Source organism: Alligator mississippiensis, chromosome 1, assembly GCF_030867095.1.
Source record: "Alligator mississippiensis isolate rAllMis1 chromosome 1, rAllMis1, whole genome shotgun sequence".
Classification (NCBI taxonomy): domain Eukaryota; kingdom Metazoa; phylum Chordata; order Crocodylia; family Alligatoridae; genus Alligator; species Alligator mississippiensis.
The window spans coordinates 158,458,643-158,484,483 of NC_081824.1; the positions used below are offsets into that span (position 1 = coordinate 158,458,643).

The following is a 25,841-nucleotide window of genomic DNA, read 5'->3' on the forward strand; positions in this document are numbered from 1 at the left end:
TGGTCCCTGAGAGTGCTCTATCCCTTGACTGATACTGATGAGTAAGAGGTTAAATTCTCATCTATGCCATATTTAAATGTTTATTTACCTCATTATTGGCACCCTTGTGGTTTCCATAATTGTCTGCTACAGAATTGAGTTCCAAACTTTGGGCTCCTTTAAAAATAAGTTTCTAGAACTTATGGCGGTGTGATTTATTATTTCCTTTGGGGAAGGGGGTGGGAGGCGGAGGAGGAATGGGAAGGCCTTCAAAATGTAAATGCAATACTGTCTACTGGAGTTTGCAAACAGCCTCAAACATTAAGTCTGAGGTATGAACCATTCACATTAATATGTGAACCCTGACAACTAAAGAGAAAAACATGATGCCAACTTAGGGCTGCTTTGCTATCTAGCCATCTCCCATGATGCCTCCAGCCAGCAGCTTCAGCCCTACCATGGTGTATGGGTCTTTCTGCTAAGTCTAATCTCTCTCAGATATTTGTATGTGTTAATTTATGTATAAATTAGGAGTTTTGGAACCCTCTACTAACAACATGTTGAACTGAGAAACAATGTCCTCTACAGAAGACTTTCTAGCTCAAGTCCACAGGTCCATTACAGTACTATTAGATTCACATTGCCTGTGTCCCTGCTTGATTTCTCTCCAGCATATTTTTATAATCATGGGATGGGAACAATTCATATAGGTTCCTATGTAACAAGTTAAAACCACTAGTTTGGAATTTGTTTCTGATATTTAGTAGTAATCTTGAACATCACCAAGTTACCTCTCTTGTAAGGTACTAAGTATGTGACCAGCTGCTACACAGCATTGCCTTAATGTGCTTCGAGCTACATCCTCCTTGTCTTGGCCTCATGAGTAATCCGTCACATTGTCAATTTGTTCCTAAGTCTTCTAATCATTAAATAGATGTCCAGTACCTTGCTGGATCACCTTCAAGGATCACAGGGCACACAACTGCATTCCCTGGAGATAACTGACTCTATTAAATAACTTAACACAGTAAGCAGAACTGGAGCTTTACTTCAGATTCATGCATAGTGACTTTGCTGGTGCTTCAAGTGCTCTGGTATTTGGTGCAGATTTCATGCGTATTTGTCACATAACTCATTACTTTGTGAACTTCACATCACTTTGACAATGTAACCCTCAGTAACCCTCAGTAACACTTTAAAACAGTTAAGTCATGCAGTCATTGCAAGCAAGGGGAATAAATGCTTCAGCTTAAAAGCAGTTTCCATTGTCCTTCACTTTTTTTTAAATGTGTAGTGTGGCCAGTGTGGAATGGCCACTCCTTTTTTGCACCTAATAGTAGACAACCTCTATAATATATATAGATTCATAGATTCATAGATCGTTAGGGGCCGGAAGGGACCTCACAAGATCATTGGGTCCAGCCCCCCTGCACTAGGCAGGAAAAACAATGGGGGTCAGGTGACCCCAGCAAGGTGACCATCCAGTTTACTCTCCTTACCCCTTAAACTGACAAAGTCGCACTGGCAGAAGTTTATAACATGACTTGGCTCCATATGAATGAGAGAAAGAGACAAAAAGACTTCCATGAACTCAAGCTCACTTAATCAGATACTGTAACATGACCTTGATGTGTCTTAATCAATTTTCTTTTGTTTAGGTGCATCCACATGTGCATTAATGTGTCTTTTCTAATGCATATTAAATTTAGCATCTCTAATGAGGTACTAAATTAATGCTCATTAGGCTGCACTAATGTGCAGTAGAACAGTTGCATGCTTCTTAGTGATAGTTAATGTGCAGTAAACTATTTTACTGTGCATTAGCATAATGTCACAGTTTTTTATGTGAAACTTTAATGCACAGTAAACTAGTCTACGGCACATTAAAGTACACATGTAGATGTGCCCTAATCTCTAATCTTCTTCTGTAGCTACCCTGTTAATTTCTCATTATTGAGTCATGAATTTTGATATTATATCCCATTCTCTTACCAAATGAGATAGTTGGATTGGCCAATCCACAAAAACTATTTGAAAACTTCCAAATATCTCATAAGGTTTTCACAAACCTTTTCATAAGAACCCTGGCCTACTTCAGTGTAGTTTAAAATACATTGTTATTTTGTTTCAACTAAGTTAAATAAGTAAATAAAGTAAAAGATTTTCTCTCCAGGTTTCTGTGTGCTTGCAAAATGTAGGCTTTTTACTAGAAGGAAAAAGTGTCTCTGGCTTCCTTTAAGAAAAATGAGATTTAGGAAGAAGGGAGGGTGATGATGTAGGAGGAAATTATCTGTGTGCAGGTTATGTTTTTTTAAATACTCAACTACCATTTCCTTTTGGGAGAATTAGTGGCAGCATTCAAATTGTCTTACTATATGCCTAATCTAACATAACACCTAAATGTTGTATGGCTACCACAAAAAGGAGATTCAAACTAACTTGGCTAGGCATCGAGCATTCCACAGTATCAATGGTGAGATTTCAGAGCTGCCTAAGGTTTATCAGGTTTATGCATCTAGGTGCTCTGTACAGATAATGGGGACTAGTACATGCCTCCAAATCACAATTCAGAGAGTTGGGAGCTTCTTGGAGGTAGCCAGTGAGAAACTCTGAATAGCAGAGATTAATCTGAACTCTGGCCCCTGTATTCTGAATCCCCCTTCACTGTTGCATACTCCATTTCTGATGATAGGTGATGAAAACCAATGAATCACAGGCAACAGTACTGAATTTAGTTCAAAACCTATGGTGTTTCAAACCTTTTGCCCAATAGTCTTGTGGTTAGAATATGCATCCAGAACATGGGAAACCTGGATTCCAATCACTACTCACCCTGAAGGGGTTTGAACCTAGACTGCTCATTTTCCAAGAGAGTTCCCTAACTACTAGACTAGCTAAGAGCACTCTCTGCCCTGCCTGGTGAAGCTGGACCACATTGCAGATAACAATACAGAAATCATAGGGCCAGAAGATAAGCAAGCAAAAAGGGAGCCTATCTCCGTGCCTGGGAATTAAGACACTACCTGGAGTTAGTGCCCTCATGCTTCCTGGGTTAAACACAAGGCTTTGGGCAAAGGTGGGTAGCACCACCACTGGGTATAAGTTCTCCATGTTCATTGCCTAGTTAATAATGTGACACTCTCCAGGGACTTAAGCAGAACCTGGTAACATCTTCGGGCCAATTCAGATCTTTCCGGAGTTTAGATGGGAGTTAGCCATTGTAATGTACACTTCAGTTCACTTCTGGGCAGGTTTGTTTACCTCCATATGGATGTCTAGGGACCCTTTCAGTCTTAAATTAAGGCACATATTGGATATAGACACATAATGGATGCTTATGATGTGGGTATCAGGCCCTTCTTAGGTCATAGATATCCAATTCCCACTAAAATCCCACTGATGAATCTACTGAGGCAGTTTGTATTTGGCCCTAGTTGTCCAACTACCATTTGTGCCTTTTAAGTTTCACAGGCAACAACATGGTTTTGTCATAGGGTGGAAAGATGGAAGAAATAAGACGAGTCACAGAGAGAAAGAGTATTCTCAAGGACATAGGGTCCCCTTCAGAAGGAAAGATAGAGTCTGTTACAAGTTTTTTTTTTCACTGAAGCTTCCAAATGTGTAATGGAAGGCTTAACAACCACACTAACTGAGACTGACACTGGTGCAGTTATGAAAACATGCAGTTGATCAGGAACCTCTTAAAACATATCTAAACATATTGTATGGAAGAAAGATACTGCATTTTAAAGTATTTTAACAAGGTTACTCCATTGTCTGTAGTCCTTCAATACCAGGGTCTGTTACTGCACTGTGAACCAAAGTTAATTGATTTTAATTCAATGTGGACAGGGCTGGAGTTGCAGATGAAGAAGACTTTTTCACTTAAAACATAGGCTGTGAAACATGGTGGGCCACCCGGACCATGGCACTACCAACTTTTAGCACATTAATTTATATAACCCACAAATGTTCAATTGTCATTCCGGTTAAAACTGTATAGCTATTTTTTTAACTGCATAGCTAGCTAAATTAACATGCTAAAAGTTGGTCAGGTCATGGCCCGGGTGGCCCACCCCATTCCACGGCCTATGACTTAAAACATATTGCATGACAACATACAGTAATGTGTGGCTGGTTGAACATAGAGTTCATTGGAGTGAGGTCGTTTGGTGTTTTTCTGGCACTTATGGGTCTCTAACTAACAAAGCCGGTACTGTTTACTAACATAGGGGTCTGAAATTAGAGGAGAGAGTTGCTCACTGCTCTAGTGAGACTATTGCTGGTAGAAGAGTGCAATGCCTGTTGGTAGACTGTTCCATATTGCACAGAGGAGCAAGCCCTGATGTCAGGACTCAGAATCCACAGCAGGTCTTTTTGCTTCAGTTTCCCATATGATGTTTCCCGCTAATATATAAGCTGTTTTTTTTAAAAAAAAATAGATACATTTCATAGCTGGAATGAAGAAGAAAGCTATCTTCAAGTGCTTCTGGGTTGAATCTTAGTTGCCTTCTGCTTTGCTCTTGAGCACTTTAATTTCCTATGCAGTCTTACAGAGCAATATAAAGGGGGTGTTGGTTATAGCCACATTGGTCTAAGGACGTAGGCAGATGAGGTTCTTTGGGCAAATGTGATATCTTTTATAATTATTATTATTTAATTATAATGAAAGATATTACATATACCCAAATAATTTTGTCTGCCAGAGCAATATAAAGACATTTTACCCTGAGGAATACATAGATAAAGAGATTCCAGGGGAGAATGAAGCTTGTCAGTTTGTCAAGGCAAGTTCTTCAATGAATAACTAGAACAGCAAAGTTACTATTAATAACTATCCCTGAGGCAATTACCACTATCTGCCTCATGGGGTTCAAAGTAAACGTGCTTTCCTTTGCCTTGTTGTTGCTGTTCTTCATGCATGAGTTCATTCATAGTCATATATGTGTATATGTAGATACACAGCAGTGACATTCAGTCTTTCAGCAGTGCTTGTGGCACACTGTATTAAAAGTTACTCATGTGAAACAGTTGCTTGCATAATCTCCCCAGCCCACTGCAACCAAATGGAAAAGAAGTCAGGGTGAAGGGAGGGAAGGAGGGAAGAGATTGATGAGTGCTGTTCTGTTGTGTCTAGGTTGTTTACATTTCTTATAAATCACTGCATTTCCAGAAAACAGTAAAGAATGATGCAAAAGGATCCAATTCACATTAACTCCTGTTGCTGAATCATTATCATAAAAGAGAAGTAAGATCTTGTGTGAAATGTGTGCTATGTAAAACCAACTGCTGTACTATGGGCTGCCTTGGGGCTTGTAAAGTTACTAATCCATAAGAGGAGATGCAGAGCACATACATATTGTCTTTCGTTGCTCCGAAGAGCTGCAAGCCAGAAAAAACATCATATTGCAATCCTTGCTTACCAACCAATGTAGTGCCCACCATGCCTAGCCTCTAATGTGTGTAATGCAGTGAATAACACAGTTACCCTTTGCACTCCCAGGCTACAATCTAGCAAAGTACTTATGGGATATCATTAAGGGCTTTGCTGGATTGTGGCTATGGAGCAGAGGCATCAGCATTCTGCCTGCCCCTTTGTAGTTGCTTCAGGATTGAGAAATACTTCTCAATGAACTTTCTGTTGCATTAATCAACATAGGTTTTCATCCATAGAAAGACCAATGGCTGTTTACCTGGCAAATAGCTTCCTTGACATCACTTCTGTCATTGCATCTCAGTGTCATAGAGTTGGAAGGAATCCTAGGGGTAACACTTCAACTCCCTTGGAGAAGCCTGGAATAATTATTGGCAATCCACCTTTCACTCCACCAACCCATTTAGAAGCCCAATGAAAACTCTTAAAGACTTTGACTCATTCATCACCTACAAGGCAAAGTAATATTTATATCCATTGGGAAATTCTATCTGGGGTTGTCTTTCCTTTACCCAAAGAATCCATACAATTTTAAGGCCAGAAGGGAAAGGGATCACTGAAGCATCTATTCTGACCTTCTGTCCAATACAGATTGGAAACTGCAACTCACTGTAATTTTCCCATTTCTCCCATTTGAGGTTTAAGATAAGGAGTTTACAGTCATAGTTAAACTGTCTCCATTTTTTATCTTATCATAGTATCATAGTGTTTAGGGTCAGAAGGGACCTAAACAGATCATCAGGTCCGACCCCCTGCCCTGGGCAGGAATGGGTGCTGGGATCATATCACCCCAGCCAAATATTTGTCCAGCCTCCACTTGAAGACCCCCAAGGTAGGAGAGAGGACCACCTCACTTGGGAGCCCATTCCAGAGCCTGGCAGCCCTAACTGTAAAGTATATATGGTGTTACAGGCTGAAGGACTTTTTTTCTATCTTTTCTTCTTTATTATCAGTATCAAGTCCCTGCAGTAATTCCTTAACTATCTAATTTTGGGTACTTAGGTTCTTCAATTCTTTCAGTTCTTTCAGTGGGGGCCGGGGTGGCATGGTTGCTCAGGCACACAGTTGACAGCCCAAAGGTTGTAAAGTTGAGGCAATAGCTGAAGTGCTCATGGTTCCAATGAATCTGTCAATTCTGCTAAATACCTTGCCACAAGGACATGAGAAAGGAAGCTTTTTCAGCTCTTCCTAATGTTCTGCTTGTGCCTCTACTACAGCACTCAGTAGTAAGCTTTCATTAAGTGTAAATAGCTTTGGAAGAAATGCTGACTGCCAATTGTGCTGCATTTCTTCATATGCTGAGTTTATCACAAGTGAAGTGCCTTCTTTCTGATTGCATCATTTTTAAGGCACAAAGGTTCTGCTGACACGTTGTACCATGCAAACACTACATAACAAACAAATGAACAAACTTTCAAAAGAAGCAGGTGGTATGACATGATTCTGAAAGCTGAGGGAGTCAACTTAGGTTTTTTTTTTAGACACTGACTCTGAAACACTGTGTAGCTTCAAAGACATTGTTTCACTCCCCTATACTTAAATTTACCCAACTAAAACTGCAATAATATCTACTGTACTTGCTTCATGGAGAGGCTTTCAGTGTTAAGTGATCAGGTTCTCAGAGGAAAGATGCTATATAACAGAATCCAGGCATACTGTAAACTGAATCTAATACTAAATGTGTTAAGGTAATACTTCTTATGACAGCCTTAAGTTTTCAAAGGTCTTCATATTTCAAGATGGTTTAACAATAGGGGCTTAATCCTTCTGAGTCGTCAGTGATGAACTACATGCTATTTCTTTTTCTTATTCAATGGACAGATGTCATGTTCTTGAGGAGTTTTTGAACCCTAAATGTCTTTCCTGACAGATTTTCTTTCTTGGTAGTAGAGAAGATGAAGTAAAAGCAATTACTTGAGAGATCACATTGATTTTAATGACAGTTTAATCCATTGTTTTGCTACATGGCAGTTTCTAGGTTACAGCATCACAGGGATGGTGAACTTGAGTTTCACATCACATAACTGTTAGAGTCTCCTGTGATGTCATACTGGCTGCAAGCAATTTCCTCTTGACACAGCTTTATTAGCAATCTCAGCCTGTAGCATACACAATTAAGAGCTTTATAAAATTATTTGCCTACATTGAGAAGAAAGAAAATACTTTTCCCTTGTTCTAACTAAGCTGTTTTAGTTATCTGTAGGGCAGCAATCACAGAGACATCTAATAGAATATTCATAAAAGCAAAAGTGACTTGAAAATGAACTTTGTTCTTCTATGAAAGTGGTATTTTAATTCTTTTGTTGTCTTCTCTTGGCTTGGTTCTTCATTTCTGATTACTGGTTTACACATATGCACGTCTTTTCTAAGGCTGATGGCACTACCCTTTCATAATAACTAGGAAAATGTGTCAACCCAAAGTTTGTTACTTGTACATGTTTCTGGAATAGGCTCCTTTGGAGTTGTATGTGTACATGAATTTAATGTAAATATGTTATTAATCTGTCCACTGGATACATCTTTGTTCTCGGATCCCCTCACAAAAATGTTGAGCTACATCCTGGAGATCCAACAAAGAATTTCAGGTTGAATAAGGGTTTCTCTCTTTCACCATATGTCAAAGGTGATTGACCACTTCCAGAGAGATGTGGCATCACCACCTGTGGCTGATTGTGGGCCACCTACTTAAGAATGAAAAGTTGGTTGCCCATTAATAGCCTAAAAAGCAACTTCTAAAAATCAGCTATGACTCTGTAGAACTAGAGAAATACAAGGAGGCTCCTGTAGAAGTACCTGGATTAAGGCAAGGACTTGGAGGGGCTGAGGGAGAAGGACCCTGGAATATAGCCTTTGGAAGTGTCACAACCCAACGTTGTGATTTTCTGTTTGACGAGGATGGGATCAGGAGAAGACATGTTAGAATTAGAATTGGTTAAGAACTGCCTTTGGCGTGATAACCAACACCAAGTGAAAAGCTTTGAGGAACTGGAGGCGCATATCACTTACCACCAGGCAGGCGGAACGGGTGAAAGATTTGTAAGTGGACGCCTGTCGCTAAAGGGAGAAGAGGGAGTCTCCGAAGATGGAGCCCCGAGAGAAAGGGAAGTGTATTTGCTCCCCACGGCGTTCAGGTGTATAATGAGAGACGAGGGGGTCCTGTTCAGGCCCCTCGATATTGTGTCCCTCGCTGGACCCAACCCGGCGGGCAAAACGAACCCGACTTTCACCCGGGAGTGTGCCCGATGCCTACGATATGCTCGGGAGAGTGAAGAACCGGAGCCAATCGGCCGGTTCCCTCCCCTCATGGCGGCTAGATTAAGGGGTCGCGAGCTGCCATCCGAGCTCCGTGAAGACCTGGAAGCGGAGGACCGAGCCGCAGATGAGAGGGTGGCCCCGTGGTACGACAAGTGGGGAGAATGCAGTGCAACTTTTCGTACTATAATGAATCTAATGCACAAGAATTTAAGTTTGAAAGCCCAGCTGCAGATGGCTATCCAAGCGGTTAAAGAAGCGGCTGAGAAAAAGGAGCCTGAAATGCCAGTCCAAGATGGCGCTGAGCAAGAGGGAGACCGCGTGGAAGAACTGGAAAAGAAGGGTGGAGCTTCTGAAGAACCCGCGAGAGTTCGGTCAGCGACTCTGGCCATCGACGCATCGTCGTCGCCGGCAACTCTGCCTAGTGACGCAGCGACGCCTCTATGGACCACGCCTTCCTGCCGACAAAGGGGAGAGTCAAGCGGAGGAGTGCCTCTGCCCCTCCTGTCTGAAGCAGCAACAGCAGCAGTAACTCCAGCGGCAGCAGTTCAGCCTATAACAACATCAACTCCCGAAAGAGCAGCTTTCCCTACAACAACGACTAATCGAATTGCTACTGCCTACTATTCTCGCACCAGAACTGAGTTGCAGGATTTATGTAGAGCATCAAGAATCCAACCTGAAGAGACCCTAGCTGTACGGTTGGGACGTTTAGTCATGGAACTTGGATCCGACCTGCTGAACCAAGAAGAAGCAAGCTTCCTGGTCAGACAAGCTTCGTGGAGTAGAGGACATGTCACTGACATCGACATGATAGCAGCCAACGTTCACTGGCCTATTCCACTACCCGCACTTGTTGCAGGACTGATTAGTCAGAAAGCCCACGTATGGCATGCAGAACGGCCAGAATATACCGGCGCAGAACATCTCATGCTAGCAATCATCGGCGTCTCATACTGTGCTTGGAACCCGAGAGCATGTGCGCTGGGACTAACATCACTCCAGTGAATAAGACCATGGCCTCACCGTCACCTACGAGATCCTGGAACCGTTCCACTAACCGTTCACAGCTTAGACAGTTGTCTCGAGATCTACGGGCGAAAGAACATCGTCGTCCTCCGAATTCTGCTCAGTCCAATGGTAAACCAACCTGTAAGTAATCTTCTTTGTCAGTTGTCACGACTGCATATCCTGATGGAGCCAAGATTGTCTCTTGATCGGGACTGTCGACACCCGACCAGACTTCAAGGCACCAGACGTCATGAATCCAATCTTCCATCACTGCCACCGAGAACCCTAGAGGAGCGATACATGTTTGGATTTCTCCTACAGCGTTCTGGACTCAACAAGCGGCAGCTTCGGATTTTAGGAGACGCAGGCCAATGGCAATTGGCCTACGAGTTAGGTTTTCGTTATTTAGAAGAGCCAGATGATGGATCCTCTATGATTTCATCCAATTGAGAATATGAGCCATGAAAATTGTGTAAATCTGTTGAATAAGATCATTAATCTATTTTTTTTGAGAGTTTTCTGTTTATAGTTCCGAGATTCAGAATGCGCGGCGAAGAGGAGCCCTGAAAGGGATGACATCACCGAGAGAAGTGAGGGCTTGATGTACGACTTCGCCATGACGCCCACTGAAGCCCTGATCGTGCAGTTTTTGTTATGAATCAGATTATGTATTTGTGTTAATTATTGTTTCTTGATTATTATGTAACTCAATTCCAGGACAGCGAATCTTATGTTTGTTTGTTTGTTTGCTTATCTGTTCATTTGACGACTCACGACAAAGTTCTAGATTAAGGGTATAGCATAATTTAGCTATGCTCTCAGCAAGGGGGGATGTCACAACCCAACGTTGTGATTTTCTGTTTGTGTGTGCTTCGGCATCGCTAAATTATTTTTCCCACTAAATTACAGCTTCCTTGCACGGTGGAGTTCTCTGCTGCAAAAGAGAACCCCGGTGCAATGGAGTATTCCCACCAAAATTTGTAGCTTTCTTTGCATGGTGCATTTCTTTTGCATCTAAGTGCAAAGGAGTTCCCGCGATTTGTATGAGGATTCGTGCCACATTATTGGCTGATTCTAAATTATGCATATGTGGTGGCTAGCGATTGGCTTGCTAGCTGTATAAAGAGCTTGAGTGGTTTCCGCCCAAGTTGGAGGACTCCACGAACACCAAGTTGGAGGAATTAGAGAACTCACCAGGAGGAGGAGACTTCACGCTGTGTGAAGATCTCTAAGCGCTGCGGATCCTTACGGACCCAACGCATTTCTTAAGAAGGCAACAGAGGTCTAAACAGCGTCTGGCCTCTCCCCGTCGCTGAGCGCAATCCTAGATGTATCCCTTTTCCTGTATACTAAATATTTGAACCCGCGGAGCTTTAACAACTCCGTGGGAGGGAACCGGACCGAACCCACGGAGCTTCAGTAACTCCAGGGGAAAGAAATTACCGAACCCACGACGCTTCACAACTCCGGGGCTAGAACGAATTTGTCATAGTCCTCCAACGAGGATTTAAGCGGAGCTGCGCCTGGATGCTGACCAGCCTACACCACGACCACCACTGGTGTAAGTAAACAATCTTTGAATCAACCGCTAAGCGTCCTTGACTAATTCTAGTTCGCCCCCTGGTCTTCTCCAGCCCCACGTGCCCGGGCTGCTGGCCACAGCTCGCGTGCGCAAAGACGGGCCTGGCTCGCCCCCGGCCCGCACAGGAAGAAGAAGAAATTATTTGACATCTTGACCTGGGAGCTGGAGCTGTTCATGTTTCCAGACTCCCCACTCTGAGAAAAAGTTTGCCTTGGACTGTTCAAAGGCTGCCAGTCTCCCTGTACTCTGAGAACTCTGGCCTATGCAGGAACTCTCATGGCACATCTGACCTGTCTCTGGACCTCATTAGGGGACACCACAGTTTAACCCAGAACTTCTACACTACACATACTACGCTGGTGTGTTACTACCTTACAGTAGCACTTAGTGCATGCCAATAACCACATGCATGGTATGTGCTCAGTCTCACTCTTATTGGCACGTGCCCAGCATTACACTATGGTCACTACATTATACCTATCTTGCCATGTAGTGTGTACAGAGCAGGCATATCTTGCTCTATAGTATAGTCTGGAGCTGGTATAGCCAGGCCTTCAGTGTCCAAACTCCCAGCAAACCTAGATGCTTTGGTGCAGGTGGGTATCATCTTTGAGGTCAGGGGGTCTTATCTCTTGGGTGGCCAATACTGCTTGCTATTGCTTTTGGTGTTCAGGCAGCTCTGGAAGACCAGTGTTAGCAAGTGGCCTTCTGGAGCCCATGTGCAATACAAAAAGGATGACTAGAATTTGTGTTTGGGAGTGAAAGCCCAAAGAGATTTACTATCGCTCACACTGGCCTGGGTGGTCTGTTTAGCAGTCACCCCAACTCAGTAAAGCTGCCAAAACAAAGTTGCAACTTGTTTCATTAATTACGCTCCCCTATATTGCTACAAAGCAACAACTAATGGGTGCTCCAAATACCCAAGTTTCCATGCCAATACTTATCTGTTTTTCTGTGCAGGTATCCATTTCTACCTAGCTGTCTTTTCCACAACTTCTTGCACCTAGTATCTTCAGTTCTTCTCTTATGTTGGCACCTGCCCTCATGAACTTTATTTTGCTCCTACTCATTAGGCCCGTGCGAACCAGCAAGTATTCACTTTGAATTTGGCTTCAGACACTTCAAAGGGACAGTGATTCGGTTTGGTGATTTGAATCAGTTTTGATTCGATTTGTCCAATTCGAATTTGGAGATCTGGCGCCGATTCGGAGATTCGTCCATAGACTATAATGGGGAATCACTAAAATATCTACAACTTTGTAATTTTTTTGTAGATTTGGATGAAAATAGCAAGGTTGGCAGCCCCTTTGGAGGGCATAAAGCCTGCTAAGTTTCAAGGAGATAGGTGCAGGAATTTCTGTGAAAGTGCACCTCAAACTCTTGAAAGCAAAACTCATATCACTTGTGTATGTTAAGGCAGAATGGGATGAAAACAGCAGGGATGGTAGCCCCTCATGCAGGCATGAGGCCTGCCAGGTTCCAGGCAGAGTGGTGCAGGGGTTTCTATGAAAGTGCACTTCAAGGTTCTGAAAGCAAATTAAAAAAGCAAACAGGTGCCAAGTGAGGAGGGTAGCACTCACTCCATCTGCACGTGGCACTTGGGGAACCCCAGCAGCAGGAGATTCACCTTCAGGAACATCAGTTGCTCCACCAAACCAGGATCCAAAGATGTGCAGTGGGGTGTCACAACATCACCAGCAATGCTCTTGCTTGGAATACTGGTCGCTGGACAGGACAGGTGTTTCGGGGCAACCGTGGTCATATCCTGCTGCACCTGGCTGTGGGTTGCCCAATAGGCCAAGGGGTCACAGTGCAGTGGCTCCATGTCCTTGGTGAGATAGGCAACCACCAAGGCCTCTGCGTGACCTGCCTGATTGTGCAGTCTGGTGTCTCTGGACCCAAACATTGAAGCCATGCCCTTGGCCCACATTGGCAGTGGCTGTGGTGCAGGAGATTGGCCTGTGGTTGGAGAGCTGGCAAGGGAAAGTGAATCTCCTTATGCCACATCCCTCCGCCTCTAGCCTTTTGCCTCCCTGAATCAGTTCACCAGCACCTCTGTCCAGTGATTGAGGGTTTTGCTGCTCCAGATGCTCCCATTCACCCTCAAGTTGCACATGCCCACCAGCACGTGGATCGTACTGGACCACAGTGGATCTAGCCATTGTTTGATGCCCTCCTTCAGTTGCTTCACCAGCGCCTACACATCTGGTGAAAGCCCCAGCCAGGAACATCGATACCCTGGAACTTCTCCATTTCATTTTCAAGCTCCTTCACTACAGGGATCACCTGGCTAAGGAGGCCAGTACTGAGACTCTTGGTGGCCTCGGGGAATGGCTTGAGGACTGCCAAGATCTGTGAGATGGTATTCCACTCCGTTTTGTTAAGGGGCCCACTGATCCCAATCTTCCCAACCAAGGCCATCTCATGGATAACATTCTGTTTCTCCCCCAGCCTTTCCAGCATCAGGTATCTGGAGTTCCACTGAGTCTCCACATCCTGCAAGATTTTGTGCTATGGGATGCTCAGTTCTGCCTGTTTGTCCCACAGCATCTTGCCCCTTTGATGGCCCAGTGGAAGTAGCCCACCACCTTCCTGCATGTCAAAATGACCTGACTGGTAGTGATGGCACTGTCACTGGGAGCCCTATCCCCCTCCAAGGCATCCCTGACTATGAGATGTAACTTGTGTGCCACACAGCAGATGCCAACAAAGTTGGCATCATGGACTGCCTTGACCATACTGGCCCTGTTGTTGGTGACCATGAATTTGAGGGTGAGCTTGCCCTGCCCAATGAGTCACCCCTTCACCACGCAGTTCATGGCCACCATGATCTCCCATGCCATGCGGGATTCATCCATCACCTCCACTTGAAGGAGAGCCCACCAGTGTGCTGACTGATCACACGAGCGCCCTGTGAGGGAGAGGTAGGCTTGATCTCTACCCCAGCTGCTCCAGATGTCTGAGGTTAAGTGCAAGGCTACCTGGGAACCTGCCTTCCACAGGTCTTCCCTCAAGTACTCCCTGCATGCCTCATACAGGGAGGGCACCACCGTCCCGCTAAAGGTGGTGCATGTGTGCACTTGTTACAATGGGGCCATGAGTGCCATGAGACTCCTGAACCCTGGATGCTCAACAAAGGAGAAGGGATTGCCATCCAGAGCAAGCATCTCCCCAATGCTCTGAGTGACCTTGCGCACCTTGGGAATGCACCCCGCCTTTGTTTCAGCCTTTCCCCCACTGGTCCAGGGTGGCCTGCCTCTGCTTCTTGGGGATGGGGGCTTTGGAGTGAGAGGGGGACTTCTTTTTTGGCACACTCCCACTGGTGCCAGGCTGAAGAGGAACAAGGGCAAGGGGGTGCTGCTTCCTGAGATGCAGCAGCATCGCCGTGGTGGTGAAGTGTTTCACCTCCTTGCCACAACTGATCTGCTTTCAGCAGTGCTGGCAAGTAGAATATCTGGGATCATCTGCCACCTCAACATGATCCCACACTACACTATATGCCTGCTTCTGGGTTGAGGGCGAGGATCCTGCTTTATCCCCCTCCTCACCAAGCAGAAGCACAACAACAGGAGGAGCTGAGCCACTTGCCCCCACAACCTCCTCTGAAGTGTCTTCCAGAGAATGAGACCTGCCTCTAGGGGAACTTTGAGTTATGTGGAGCACAAACTCAGATTCCCCCTCCTTTCCCAGAATTTCCTTCGCTATGGCCCTCAGCTCCTCTGCTTCCAGATCCAGCTTCTCCTCTGGCACGGGAAGGCTCATGCTGGGAACTGAAATTGGGGTGGAGAATGTCATGCTGCTGCTAGTTCGTGGTGTAAGTGGTGGTGGTGCAGCTGCAGGTGCAGGCACTGCTACCACCTCCTTGCTTCCACTATCAGCAGAAGACTCATCGCTGCCAGGAAAGAGGGTGCATCTATGTTTTGGGCAGGGGGAACTTGCAGCATTCCCTCTGCCCCTCTTCCTCCCCTGCCAGAAGATCTGACACCTGCCTTTTCAGCACGCTCCATAATGTTTGGTGTGCTGCAAAATGTGTGTGTGTGTAATATATGTTGCACTTTCCTGCACAGTGATGACACACTGTCAGGGAAAACACAGATTTCTTTTTGTGGGGGGAAAGAATCAAGACAGATTAACAAGAACAAATAAGAGGATTTGTGGGAGGAAAATAAGTTGAAAGGAATGGATAGGGATAACAATAGGGATTGTAGGCAAGGGTAAGTACAAAAGGATTGGATACAACTTACAAGAAGACAGACTTTCTAGCAAGAGACTAGCTAGTGAGCCAGAGTCTTTCAGCCACTGCTGCTTCAAGAGGGACACAGTTCACAAAAAGCACAGATCACTTGCAACACAGCTTTATACGTTGTTTCAACATCTCTCCCCCAGAGCACTGTGATTGGAAGGGAACTCAGAGAAAGATCACAGTCACTGGCCAGCTACAGATGTCAATATCAGAGCAGTCTGTCCCCTCCTCTCAGCCTTTTCCATATATGGAAGATCACCCCATCCCCCACCCTCTTCTCAGTTTCTATTTGCTGCAAGCCTTCCAAATCTCCGAATCTCTCTGAATCTCTCCAAATCAGTTTGGAGGCTTCCGATTTTATTCGGACCTTTTAATGGGTCTCCTGATTCAATTTGGATTCAGAGATTCAGCTGCTGAATCAGGCCAAATCTCATCCAGATCTAATCAGCTACCAAAGCTTCGCTCAGCCCTACTACTCATCCCTTCTTGTACCAGCTTCTCTGCTCATTAATGAATTTTTACTTGTTACATTTCTTCTTGAGTCATCTAGAGGTCAAGGAGGCCTGTTATTCCCCAGCTCTTTTTTGGTGCCTTAGCTTAACTATGGCTTAGCATAATTATAGATTAGCACATGGGTGGGCAAAACACAACCCATGGACTGGACCTGACCTGATCTGCTGAAGGATTTTATCTGGCCTGTGGCAGGTCCCACTGTCCCACCCACCCCAGGTGAGAGGCACAGCCCGGGCCATAGTGAGTGAGCCTGGTCCCACTGCCCCTAGGCATGCAAGGGCTAAGATGGCATGGAACAGTGGCCAGGCTCCATTTCCTGGTAGTCCCAGCAGTAATGGCTCCTGCTGGCTGCCAGTGCCACACCCAGCCCCACTGCCTGGGCATCCTGGTCTATCTGCCCTACACCCACCATCAGTGGGCAAGACCCCTGTGGGCAGGGCACTTGCCCAGGCAGCTGGGATGGGGCTATGGGCCAGCGGGGAGCAGTATCCAGGAGCAAGATGGGCATTCAGTGCCAGAAAGACTGCAGGATCTTGGGTCAGTGACAACATGTGGTCAGGGGCAGGGCCAGGGCAGAGCCACAATCTGCTGCCCACATGCCTGTATGACAGGCGTGGGTTCCATGGGCAGGGAAGTTCAGGGATAGGAGCTCTTCCCTAGTCCTGGGCCCGTGCTGTGACACTGCCCCAAGATCTCAGTTCTGGCCCCAGACACAGCTTCCTGCCCACCCAACTGAGTGCCCTACCTGTGCAGTTCCTGGCCAATCTCCATGGAGACCCTTGGGTCATGGGCTGATGACAGCTTGGGGCCAAGGCCAGGATATGTTGGGAGTGCATCATGGCTCTGCCCCAGACCCAGGTAGATACCACCCCACAATACTGAGGTCTCCCTGGAGACCAGCCAGGAGCCACATAGGCAGGGCATGTGACCAGGCAGATGTAATAGGGCTGTATCCGGGGTTCAAGGTAGGATCTTGACGGAGTGACAGCATGGGGCCAGAGCTGGAGCAGAGCCGCAGTCCACTATCTCCATGCCCCTGCCCACAAAAACGGTGCTTATCACAGGAGCATGTGGGCAGCAGGTTGCGGCTGTGCCCTGGTCCCACTGTCACTGCGCTATGACCCAGCGCCATAATCTCAGTCTTATCTACCTGTCCTGCTCCCAAACACTGCTTCCCACCTGCCCACATCCCCATCCCACATAGAGAGTTTTGGTGAGTTGTTGCATAGTGCGGAGGGGAGAGGGGTGTTGACCTGGCCCACAACAGCTCAGCAAAACTCCCTATGTGGCCTGCAGGCCCAAATAATTGCTCACCCCTGGCTTCACATAACCAGAACTCCTAAAAGGACAAGAATTGGGGATAAACAGCTCCATGCTGAAATTATTCAAATTCAAGACAAAAATTTTCAGAATTTTACTTCTGTAGAAATGTTTAAAATTCTAACATTTATTCTGAATAGTAATACCGCCTTGTTTGGCTTGTTGGAATTTCCTAGGGACTGGTCATTTGGAATTTCACCCAGCTCAAATTTTTGGTAGATAAAAAGGCACAATTTATTTAAAATCATAGAATCATGGAAGAGTAAGGCTGACAGGAGGACAGAAGGTCATCAAATCTATCTCCCTGCTCAAGGCAAGATCATCCTTATCTAAACTATCCTATTGAATAATACAATATGGGGCTGGGGCATTACACTAAAACCATAGGGTTCTAGTAATTGTAACATAGAATCATACAAAGTTAGGGTTGGAAGGGACCTCAGGAGGTCATCTAGTTCAACCTTCGGTTCAAAGCAGGATCATCCCCAACTATATCATGCCATCCCAGACTTTGTCTACCCAGGTCTTAAAAGCCTCCAAGGATGGAAATTCTACAACCTCTCCAGGTTGCCTGTTCTAGGGCTTTATTACCCTCCTTGTGAGAAAGATTTTCCTACTATCTAACCTAAGTTTCCCTTGCTGCAACTTGAAAGCAACGCTCCTTGTTCTGTCATCTGAAATCACTGAGAACAGTTTAGTGCCATCCTCCTTGGAATCAACCTTCAGTTAGTTGAAAACCCCCCTCAGTCTTCTCTTCTCTAGACTAAACAAGCTCAGTTCCCTCAGTGTCTCCCTCAGAAGTCAAGTTCCTCAGCCCTCTAACAATTCTTGTTGCCCTCTCCTGGGTTCTCTCCGGTTTGTCCACATCCTTTCTGAGTGGGGGACCTAGAACTGGACACAGTACTCCAGATGTGGCCTCACCAGTGCCAAAGTATCACTTCCCTCAATTGCTAGCAACACTTCTACTAATGTAGCCCAGTATGCTGCTAGCCTTCTTTGCAATAAGGGCATACTGTTGACTCATACACAGCTTATTGTTCACTGTAATCCCCAGGTTCTTTTCTGCAGAGCTGCTGCTTAGCCTGTTAGTCCCAAGTCTGTATTGGTATATGGAATTGCTCTATTCTAAGTGCAGGACTTTGCACATGTCCTTATTGAACTTCAGGACATTTCTTTTGGCCCAATCCTCTAATTTGTCTAGTCACTCTGAATCCTAGCCCTACCCTCCACCATATCTAGTGCATGCCACCCAGCTTGGTGTTATCTGGAAACTTGCTGAGGGGGCACTCCATCCCATTTTACAGGTCACTGATGAAGATACTGAACAGAATTGGACCCAGCACCAACCCCTGAGGCACTTCATTTGATACTGGCTGCCAACTAGACATCAAGCCATTGACTACTGTCCTGTGAGCCTGACAATCTAGCTAGTTCTCTATCCAACTTACAGTCCGTTTGTCCAACCCATCCTTCCTTTGCTTGCTTGCAAGAATGTTGTGGAGACTGTATCAAAAGCCTTGCTAAAGCCAAGGTATATCACAGTCACAGCTCTCCCCACTTTCACAGAACCAGTCATCTCATCACTGAAGGCAATGTAACATGGTAATACTAAGAACAGTTGTGTACGTATGTGTGTGCATGCCTAGCACCATGTTCAATAAATCTGCTTGTGTTTAGGACCACTGGATTATCAGCACATGTGTGAGAGGTATAAAATAGTGAAGGAAGCAGAGCATCTTTTGGTTAAGATAGCAGCTTGGGACTCAAGGAATCTGAGTTTAAGTCCTGACTGCTGCAAGATTTTATCACTGAGAGACCGTCTCTTTTGCCTTGTTTACCTTCTTTAAAATGGATGTTCAGCTACTTCTACTCTCATCTAGTTTGATTTTAAATGTTCTAGGGTAGGTCTCTCTTACTATGCAGTTACCCAGCAGAACGGAACCCTAACTTTTTTTGCAGCCTCTAAGGGTGACCATAAAGCAAAATATGAATGATTAGAAATGGAATAGCGAGACTGAATGGGGGTTTTTTTCTTCCTTTTTTCCAGGTTTTTAGAGTGTGGGATATACAGACCCTTTCGCTACTTCAGGTCTTCCATGATATTCAAGGAAGACCTGGAGAAATGCAGATTTATGCTATGGTATTTGACAATACCCACGGCAAACTGATTACAGGTACATTTATCTATCTAATTAGTATATTAGTTTGCATACTCTTCATTTTGTCCATGTTATTAAACAAATAGCTAGAGAGTGATTGTCTGCACATTAACACCTTAAAGTGGTTTTCAGTGTCATGATGTGGCTCAAAGTTGCGCCACTTCAGGGCAGGTTTATCTCTGATCTGCACTGCCCAGCTCCTGTTCCACTGAGGTGTGGTCACTCCCCACATATGTGTTGCCCAGGTTCAAGTCCTCCAGTATCCCAGGATCTCTCACACCGCCACCTGAACAGCAGGGATAGAAGCCTGTCCTGGCTCAGCAGCCTTCTTGTGGCAGATCACAGCTACAGCTCCTAGTCCTGTCCCTCGTCACTAGACCACTAGTGACAAGTCACAGCTGTGCAGGTGGGAAACAGTCAGAGAACATTTCTAAACTAAGGGTGTGACTGCTCCAACTCCAAGATAGCACCATCAACATTTGTGTGGCTCAGAGCATAAGGTGTAACAAGGCCTTGTGTGTGAGCATGCCTAGTGCCAAATTCTGTAAATCTGGTTGTGTTTAGGACCACTGGATTCTCAGCACATGTAAGAGGTATAAAATAGTGAAGGAGACAGAACATCTTGTGGTAAGACAGAGCTTGGGATTCAAGAAATCTGAGTTTTTACTGGCATCCCTGGCACCCAAGCTGTCCCTTGCTCCTCTCTCCATTTGGAACTTCAAGCTGCAAAGTCTAGACTTTAAACATTGTTTGCTTTAAATCATGGGGAGGGATATTTAACCCAATGTCCCAATTCTTCAGAGAATTTTATAGCTAGAGTTGACTGACAAGTGATTTTGTTTTTTCAGAATTTGATTTCTGCCTAAATTAGACATAGACACAGACAATTTATTACAAACTGCAAGAGCCCCAAGCCTTTGAGCTGTTCAGTGAAATGGCATTCTTGTTGGTTTTGCTCTGAGGAACAGGAGAGGGTTTTTTAATAAAAGCAAAAAACCTGAAAAGGTGTTGATTTAACTGAGCATCTAGATGGTACCAGGATCCCTGGCAAATTACACGAGGGTATAAGTGGGCCATGTACCCTGCTGCCTTGGATAAGCATAGCTTCTTTCTCAGCTTCTCAGACCAGTTTTATTCTCCACAAAAACAACCTTGTGTCCACAACAAAACAGAAGAACACAGCCCAAAACCCTCTGTTCCTTACAGCTTTTATAAGAGGATCAGATTTAAGTCTGGGCTTCTCTCCAGCATTCACCTCTCAGTTCTTAACTCTATCTGTAAATCTACCTTCAGTAGCTTTTCATCACTTCCAGCTGTCCCAAGCCTCCCATCCAGGCAGATTATTATCCACTGATCTTCTTCAGCTCAGTTCTGAGTTTTTGAGGGACCCAAAACCTCCTTACTGGGGGAAAGATCCTGCAAGCTCATCTCAGGACAGCCAGGCTCAGAGTCATGGGCCTAGAAACTCCAAAAGCCTTGCTCCCATTGTGACTGTCGAGATTTTTTGGATTGTCAAGGTTTCTAAGAACTCTGCTGCAGATCCTGAAAATGATACCAGGTAGAGACAGGGCTCCTAGAGCTTTCAGGCAGAGAGCTAAGGGCTATATTTTCAAAGGTATGTAGGTGCCTAAAGTTGCAGATGGCCATCTAGTTGGATTTCCAAAAGCACCTTAAATTTAGTCACTTAGTATATGGCTATATGATGCAAGGCAGTATCAGGCTGAGAACATATTATGCTTGCTTTTCATTTGCCAACTCTCAAACCAGAAATCATATACCTGAGAGGCAAAACGTATTGTTGTGCATGCAGTACCATGCTAACACAGCTGTCCTGCTTGTGATTCAGAACCAAGTATGGCAGCTCAGCACAGTGCTACGTTGAGAAGTACTCTCAGTCCTATATCCTAATTGATCAATGGCAGTTAGGCACCTAACATCTTTGAGGAGCTGGTCACATAGGACTTGGAAATATTGAATGGAGCAGTGCCTAAATACCTTTACAAATCTGGATTATAGACTGTATTAATCATACTATTAAAATTATTCCTCCCTTCTAGAAAGGACAAGAAATCTAGGTTATACATAAGAAAATTAATCCTGTTTCTTACTTGTATTTATAAAAGAGATCTCAAGAGTTTAGTCCCTGGATGTCTGTAGAGCATTATAAAAACAAATATTTATAGATGAGCTCAGTACACTTTAATGCTACATTTCCATATTTCCACAGAATCTATTCTAGTTTTTTTTTTTCCCTTGCAAATGCCCTGCAAGTTCCTTTTCTACTTGCATAGCCATGGCTAACCCCCTACTCTTGTACTAGTTCAATTAGGTTACATTGAAAATACACTATACACTGGCTTGTGAGGTTGTATATGGAAAGCTTTGATTCTTCCTCAAGAATCGTAGAAATTAAGGGCTGGAAGGGACCTCAAAAGATCATCAAGTCCAACCCCCCTGCTCTGGGCAGGAATACTGCTGAGATCAAATTATCCCAGCAAGGTGTCTGTCCAATCTATTCTTGAAGACTGCCTAGGTTGGGGACTGCACCACCTTCTTGGGAAGTCTATTCCAGATTCTGGTCACCCTTACATCCAACCTGAAACCATCCTCTAACAGTTTATGGACATTGCTCCTTGTCCTCCCCTGGGGTGCCGTAGTGAACAGTTTTTCTCCCAGCTCTTAATATTCACTCCTTACATACTTATAGAGGGCCACCAAGTTCCCCTCAGTCTTCTCTTCCCCTGGCTGAACAGTCCCAGATTCCTTAGTCTTTCCTCACAAGGTTTGTCCTCCAAGCCCTTAATCATTCCTGTGGCCCTTCTCTGGAGCCTTTCAATATTCTCCACATCTTTTTTGAAGTGCAGTGCCCAGAACTGGACACTGTACTCCAGCTGGGGTCTCACCAGCATTGAGTAGAGAGGAAGTATCACTTCCTTATCCCTGCTCATGATGCATGAGCTAATGCATCCCAGTATGCTATTAGCTTTGTTGACTATAGCGTTACACTGGCAGCTCATGTTCATCCTGTGATCAGCTATAACCCCGAGGTTCCTTTTAGCCATTGTACTGGCCAGGACATCTCCCCTTCTAGCCTGTATTCATGTTGCAGGCTACTTCTGCCCAGATGAAGCATTCTGCATTTATCCTTATTGAACTGCATCTGGTTCTACTCTGCCCACCTTTCCAGCTTGTTCAGGTCTGCTTGGATCTGCATCCTGTCTCCTAGCATGACCGCTTTTCCTTATAACTTAGTATCATCTGCAAACTTGGGCAGCGTGCTTTTCACATCCTCATCTAAGTCATTGATAAAGATGTTGAACAGCACAGGGCCAAGAATCAAACCCTGCGGTACACCACTGGCCACCTCCTGTCAAGACAATACAGACCTGTCCACTAACACTCTCTGGGTTCGACCCCTTAGCCAGTTCCCAACTCACCTGATTGTGGACTCTGCCAGCCCACAATCCTTCAGTTTTTTTTTATAAGAACATCATGGGAGACCATATCAAAGGCCTTTTTAAAATCCAAGCATATGACATCAACCATCAACCCACATCTAAACGATTCGTTACATGATCATAGAAGGAGATGAGGTTGGTCAGACACGACCTGCCCTCAGTGAAACCATGTTGGCTATCCTTCAGCATCATGTCTTCTGCTAGTCTCTCACAAATGGATTTCTTGATAATTTTTTCCAAAATTTTACCTAGCATCAAGGTCAAACTGACCAAACTATAGTTTCCTGGATCTTCCCTCCTCCCCTTCTTAAAGATTGACACCATATTGGCCCTTTACCAGTCTTCTGCGACCATTCCCAAGCTGCAAAATTCTTCAAATACCTTTGCTAATGGTCCCGCAATGACTCCGGCCAATTCCCTCAGCACTCTTGGGTGTAGTTCATCTAGTCCTGCCGACTTGAAGACATTCAGCTGCTCTAAGTGCTCCCTCACCAGTTCAACACTGACCATTAGTTGGCAATAACCCCTTCCCTCCCACCCCCTCTAGCATCCATCCAGTATCTAAGCAGGCGGGTGACCACCATTTGCATGCAGGAACATTGATGCAAAGTATTCATTAAAGAGTTCAGCTTTCTCCTGTCTGTTATCAGCTGGGCCCCACTTTCTCCTTGGTCTTCCTCCTGCTCCCTATATATCTAAAGAAGGACTTCTTATTATCCTTGATTTCAGTTACCCACCTGATCTCAGTCACCACCCTTGCCTTCCTTATCCTCTCCCTTCAAATATGGGCTATACCTGTGCATTCCTCCTTGGTGACTGACTACCCCTTATTTCCACTGTCTGTAAGCCTCCTTTTTCTTTTTTAAGCACTCCTTGACTCCTCTGGTAAGCCAAGAGTGCTTCCTGGGCCCTTTACCACCTTTTCTGCATACAGGAATAGACCTTTTCTATGATCTGAGGACCTTTCCTTTGAGGAACAACCCCCCCTTCCTGAACTCCCTTCCCCTCCAGTCCCTCTTCCCATAGGGTCTCTCCCACTATTTTCCTAAGCTCATTTAAGTCAGCCTTCCTGAAGTCAAGCACCTCTGCCCTACTGGCTGACTTCCCTGCCCTACAAGAGATAGTTAATTCTATCATCTCATGATCACTAACTCCCAGATTACCCTCAATCCTCAGATCTCCCACCAGGTTGTCCCCTTTGGCTAGAACCAAATTCGAAACCAAATTCATTCATCTGTCTTCGTCATGGTTCTCAGAGACTGTTACCTTTCCAATCAAGGGCCTGTATGTTTTCATTATTTTGCAAAATTCTGCACACACTTTTGGTGCTGTATAAACAGAGGCATTGAAAAACTGACTTGGATGGATTTCTTTTATTTAGTGGGAATTGGATACTGGAATTGATTTTAATGAGATTTGTGTCAATCAGGTTGACATGTATTAGTGTTTATGTCATATTGACCTATTTTTGGACCCCAGGATTCATAGCTCCTGTTGATGGTGCAATTAGGGGAGCTATTTCTATAGAAGCTAGGAAGATGGCTGTCTAAGCAAGCAGAATATTTAGAGGCAGGTTCTATTTCATCTAGGCATCTAAAGCCTTCTCTTCACCATGGCAGCAGCCAGTCCCAGCTGAGTTTGCCTCTCCATACTTAGAATTTTGCTGGGGAGGCTGCTCTGTGCTCCTCACCGTGGTTGCTTTGAGATTCACTAGAGAAAATCAGCTTCTTGGGACAAGCCTGAAATACCTCCATTAATGAATATCTGAGTCTGGAGCCTCTTAGTGGATTCAAATGGTGCAACACGCCAAGGACTATCCTCCCTGGGACTGACCTCGGCAGCACTATAGATGGTCATTCATGGATTTAATTGTGATCCTATCCCACCCTGCTTGAATTCCTGCATGGCCATTTAATGCGCCTTCATTTGAGCTTTATCATTAAGTCAGAAAATGTAGAGAGGAGGAGGAGGGGCCACACAGCTTCCAGATTACCAGTTTTGCACAAACTTGGAATCAAATTGTACTTAAAATCTTAACTGTTTAAGTGTGATTTACAAACCTAATACATGGAATAAGATCTGGCCTTTAGTAATTATTTAATGCTAGTCTTGGAGGGATGAATATTTTCTACTTTTTTCAGATAGCCACCATTTGCCAGAACTAATGCCACAGACAAGAAACTCTTAATATTTCTTAAAGAATTCAAATTGTTATGATTTACATAAAGCTTATCTATATCCTGGAAGTGAAGTTGATACAGTCACAAAATTTTTGTCTGTCTCACCATCTATAGGATCATCTGTCATTGATATTTATCCTCTAACCCGTATGATACAAGATACAAAACAAATCCCACAAACACATGAGAAAAGCATTAATGTACTGGCTTACAACTGGGCTTTTCACCAAGTTCTCACCATTTGTGCTGAATCTATTGTGAAGGTGAGTATTCAGTTGCATCCTTCACACTGAAAAAGAAAAATTGCAATTTCTTTTATCTCATAAAAATTACTGAGCGATTAGATAAGAGTTAATCATGTTTGGTATTCAAGCCATTCTCTTTGAAGATATTTTTACACAATAATACTCCTGGGAAGTGATAATCCTTGATAAATAACCTATTTACATTCCTCAGCATTACTTGTATCAGACAACCCTTTTAACTGACCTGCAGAATGGATGTAATTAGTGTCTTGTTTCACTCCAGGGAACAGGAAGATACATCAGGGGTGGGGAGGTGCTTGTTTTAATTTTAAATTCATTTTCCTGTGGTTGGGCTTTGACATACTCTACCATTAGCAGAATGTGCTTTATATGCATATCTAACATAATCTATTAAATATCTACCATTGGCTATTTAAGCTGGGCTTCTATTTCCATTGGTATGCC

At 44.5% G+C, this 25,841-nt stretch overlaps 1 protein-coding gene across 1 annotated transcript in view; it reads left to right on the top strand.

The window, feature by feature from the left end:
- WDR64 (WD repeat domain 64) overlaps positions 1–25,841 on the top strand; it is a 159,955-nt gene that overhangs the window by 84,615 nt on the left and 49,499 nt on the right. The window contains exons 11-12 of the mRNA XM_019500548.2: positions 19,382–19,508; positions 25,246–25,394. Of these exons, the coding sequence (XP_019356093.1) occupies positions 19,382–19,508; positions 25,246–25,394 (276 nt within the window). The remainder of the gene's footprint in view (positions 1–19,381; positions 19,509–25,245; positions 25,395–25,841) is intronic.